This window comes from Impatiens glandulifera, chromosome 6 (genome assembly GCF_907164915.1).
Source record: "Impatiens glandulifera chromosome 6, dImpGla2.1, whole genome shotgun sequence".
Classification (NCBI taxonomy): domain Eukaryota; kingdom Viridiplantae; phylum Streptophyta; class Magnoliopsida; order Ericales; family Balsaminaceae; genus Impatiens; species Impatiens glandulifera.
The window spans coordinates 53,225,563-53,228,994 of record NC_061867.1 but is presented as its reverse complement, the minus strand read 5'-3'; the positions used below and the strand labels follow the sequence as shown (position 1 = coordinate 53,228,994).

The following is a 3,432-nucleotide window of genomic DNA, read 5'->3' as shown; positions in this document are numbered from 1 at the left end:
AAGAGTATGAATTTATAAAAAATAAGAGAAACTAAAATGTTAAAACATGTAAAGATTTTAAATACACTTAATAGCTGAAATATGAAAACTAAGAGACTCAAGTGTGTTGCTCTATAATTGTAGAGTCTTTAATACCTTCCCTTAAACGAAACGGGGAGGCACACGCCATGAGTTTGTTACATAATAAAGCAAATCTGTTTGACGCAAGTCCTTTGGTGAGGATGTCGGCAATTTGATCATCAGTAGGTATGCATCGGATGAAATAGATTTATGAGCAACACGTTCACGAACGAAGTGAAAATCAATCTCTATATATTTCATACGAGCATGAAAAACTAGATTGGCCGACAAAAATGTAGAATCAATGTTGTCACACCATAAAGTGGGAGGTTGAAGTGGGGGTGATGCAAAGTTCACGTAGTAAATTGGAGCCAGATGAGTTCAGTAGTGGCATGACCTAGAGCTCGATACTCAAACTCGGTACTAGACTGAGCCAAGACTTGTTGTTTATTTGAATTCTAAGAGATAAGATTGTCACTAAGAAATATGCAGTAGCCAGTTGTGGAGCGACAATCGTCAAGACAACCAGCCTAGTCAGAGTAAAAAAAGGCAGATATATTGAGAGAAGATGATGGCCGAATGAGAAGTCCATGATTAGGAGTATGACGAAAGTAGCATACTGTTCTTTTTACTGTAGACCAATGAGTGGTGGTAGGAGACTGCATTAATTGGCAGGCACAGTTGATAGCAAATGCTAGTTCAGGTCGAGTATGCATCAAATATTGGAGAGCACCAATAATGTTGCGATACAGAAATGGTTCAGGAAGAGTGTCAACATCATGGCGAGATAAAGATGACCTTGAAGAGATTTGAGTATTAAGAGGTTTTGAGTCAATCATATTGGCTCTGATAAAAATGTCATTGATATATTTTGATTGAGAGAGAAAAATTACCAGAGGTAGATCGATGAGTTTCAATCCCGAGAAAATAGTGTAGTGGACCTAAATCTTTAAGGGAGAAATGTGATTAAGTTGAGAGATGATTGAGGAGATGTGACAGGAAGAATTGGTAGTTATATTATATCATCCACGTAGACAAGAAATAACGATGTAATTTATGGAGAGTGGTACGTGAATAAAGAAGAATCATTTTTGGATTCTTGAAAACCAATGAAAAGAAGAGCAGATTTCAAGGTAGTATACCATTCATGAGTAGCTTGTTTGAGTCCATAGAGTGCTTTGTGAAGTTTGCACACATGATTAGGATAATCAAGATGAGTGAACCTAGGCGGTTAAGACATAAAAACTTCCTTGTGTAGAGTTCCATGTAGAAAGACATTGCTAAAATCGATTTGATGAATAGGCCATTGACGAGTGACGACAAGTGAGAGGATGGTTCAGATGGTAGTATGTTTGATAACTGGGCTGAATATTTCAATATAATCGATGCCTTCTTGTTGATGAAATCCCTTTGCAACTAAACGAGCCTTGTGACGTTCAATGGAACCATCAACTCTTTGTTTGATTTTGAAAACCCATTTGCAACCCACAATATTCTGCGAGGATTAAGGAACAAGAGACCACGTCTTGTTTTGAATTAGAGCATTAAACTAATTTTCCATGGCAGAACGCCATTGAGTATCTTTATTGGCAGTGGAGAAACATGTAGGTGGAGAAGTGGAGATGATGGCAATGTTGGCTTTGTGAAGAGTACGAGTTTTATCATTTGTGATCATATGATGAGTGGAAATTTCAGGAGTATGTATAACGGTGGATAGTCCACATATGAGAGTAAGAGGATTGATTGAAGATGAGTTGGTTGCTAATGATGGTGGATAGGAGTTTGATGTTGGCGAGTTGGTTGGTGAAGATAGATGATTAGAGTTTGATGATGATGCTGAATGTTCAAATGTTGGAGAAGATGATAGCTTAGGGATTTGTGATGTTAAAATTATGGAGATTGGAGGTGATGAACATGATAGAAAAGGAAAATGCGGTGTTTGAGAGACTGATGGTATAGAAAATTGGTAGATTATGTTAATGTACTTGTAAATGGAAATGTTTGTTCATCAAAAGTGACGTGACGAGAGATATATATTCTGCCGGAAGGAATGTGTAGACAATGACAGCCTTTGTGATTTGGACTATAGTCAAGAAAAATACATTTTAGAGTCCGAAGATCAATTTTGTGAGAGTTATATGATCGAGTGAGCGGAAAATAAGAGCATCCAAAAGTTTTAAGGAATAGATAATTAGGAGGACGATTAAAAAGAATTTCAAAGGGAGATTGACGAGGCTTACCATTTGAAGGAAGACGATTAATGAGATACGTACGCATAAAAACATGAGCAAGTAGAGTGAGACTCATTTCTGTAAGGTGGCGAATCTTGCGTTCAATGACACCATTTTTTTCACTTGTATGAGGGCATGATAGATGGTGTTGGATGCCATGAGTTTCAAGATAATATTTCAGACTCCTATATTTGCCTCCCCAATCAGATTGTAGAGTTTTGATAGATGTGTTGAATTGATTTTCATCAAGTGTCTTAAATTTTATAAAAGTTGGTAAGACATCATATTTTCTGTAGATAATATATAGCCAAATAAAGCGGCTGTAGTCATCGATAAAATGGACAAAATATAAAAAACCATTAGTAGAGAAAATAGGAGCATGACCCCAAACATTAGAATGTATTAATTCTAATGAAAACTTACAACGAGATTGAGAAACAGGAAAAGAAATTTTGTGTGCTTTTCCATATTGACAAGATTCACATAAAACTTAATTTTTTGTTGCCAATAATAGGTAAATGAAAAGAAGACATAATAAATGGTGATGTTGATGATGAAGGGTATCCAAGACGATGATATCAAGAGTTGATAGATGAACAAGTTTCAATAAGAGCTTGGTGAGTGGGCGGAGGGTTGACGCTTGACTTTAGGCGATATAGCCCATTTTTAAGTGTACCGCGAAGGAGTTCCCTCTTCGTGACCTGATCTTTGATACAATAATTTGGATGAAATTAAAAAGAGATATTATTATCGACAGAAAAATTTGAAACACTTAGAAAATTTTGGTTATTATTGGGACATGTAGTATATTACGTAGATGAAGCTTTTTATTGAAACATGGAATGAATGATTGTCCAATATTAGAAATAGGAAGAGGGTTACCGTCGCCCATTATAATAGTTTTTGTACCATTAGAAGGAGTTGAGATGCTAAGGTTGTCAAGATTCGTCGTGAGATGGTCTATAGCACCAGAGTCAGGATACCAGGCCAAGTCATAAACATATGAAGATGTAGTCATCATAGTAGAGTGTGTCGTTGAATTTTGGTTCTGACGACGTCGACAAGTTTCAATCGAATGACCTATAAAGTTGCAAATCTTACAAAATAGACCCGATCGACAAACATTAGCCGTGTGACCAAA

The 3,432-nt window shown here is 36.4% G+C and overlaps 1 protein-coding gene across 1 annotated transcript; it reads right to left on the bottom strand.

The window, feature by feature from the left end:
• Positions 1–518: 518 nt before the first annotated feature.
• LOC124943877 (uncharacterized mitochondrial protein AtMg00810-like) lies at positions 519–899 on the bottom strand. Its single transcript, XM_047484332.1, has 2 exons — positions 681–899; positions 519–590 (listed from the first exon to the last, which is right to left on the bottom strand). Exons 1-2 carry the CDS (start codon positions 897–899, stop codon positions 519–521), a joined length of 291 nt encoding a protein of 96 aa, XP_047340288.1.
• Positions 900–3,432: the final 2,533 nt, after the last annotated feature.

Excerpts from the sequence above, each read along its gene's own strand:
- LOC124943877 (XM_047484332.1), bottom strand. The coding sequence starts at position 899 with ATGATTGACTCAAAACCTCTTAATACTCAAATCTCTTCAAGGTCATCT. Across the intron at positions 591-680 it reads GGTCTACAGTAAAAAGAACA|GCTGGTTGTCTTGACGATTG; the intron begins GTATGCTACTTT and ends TACTCTGACTAG.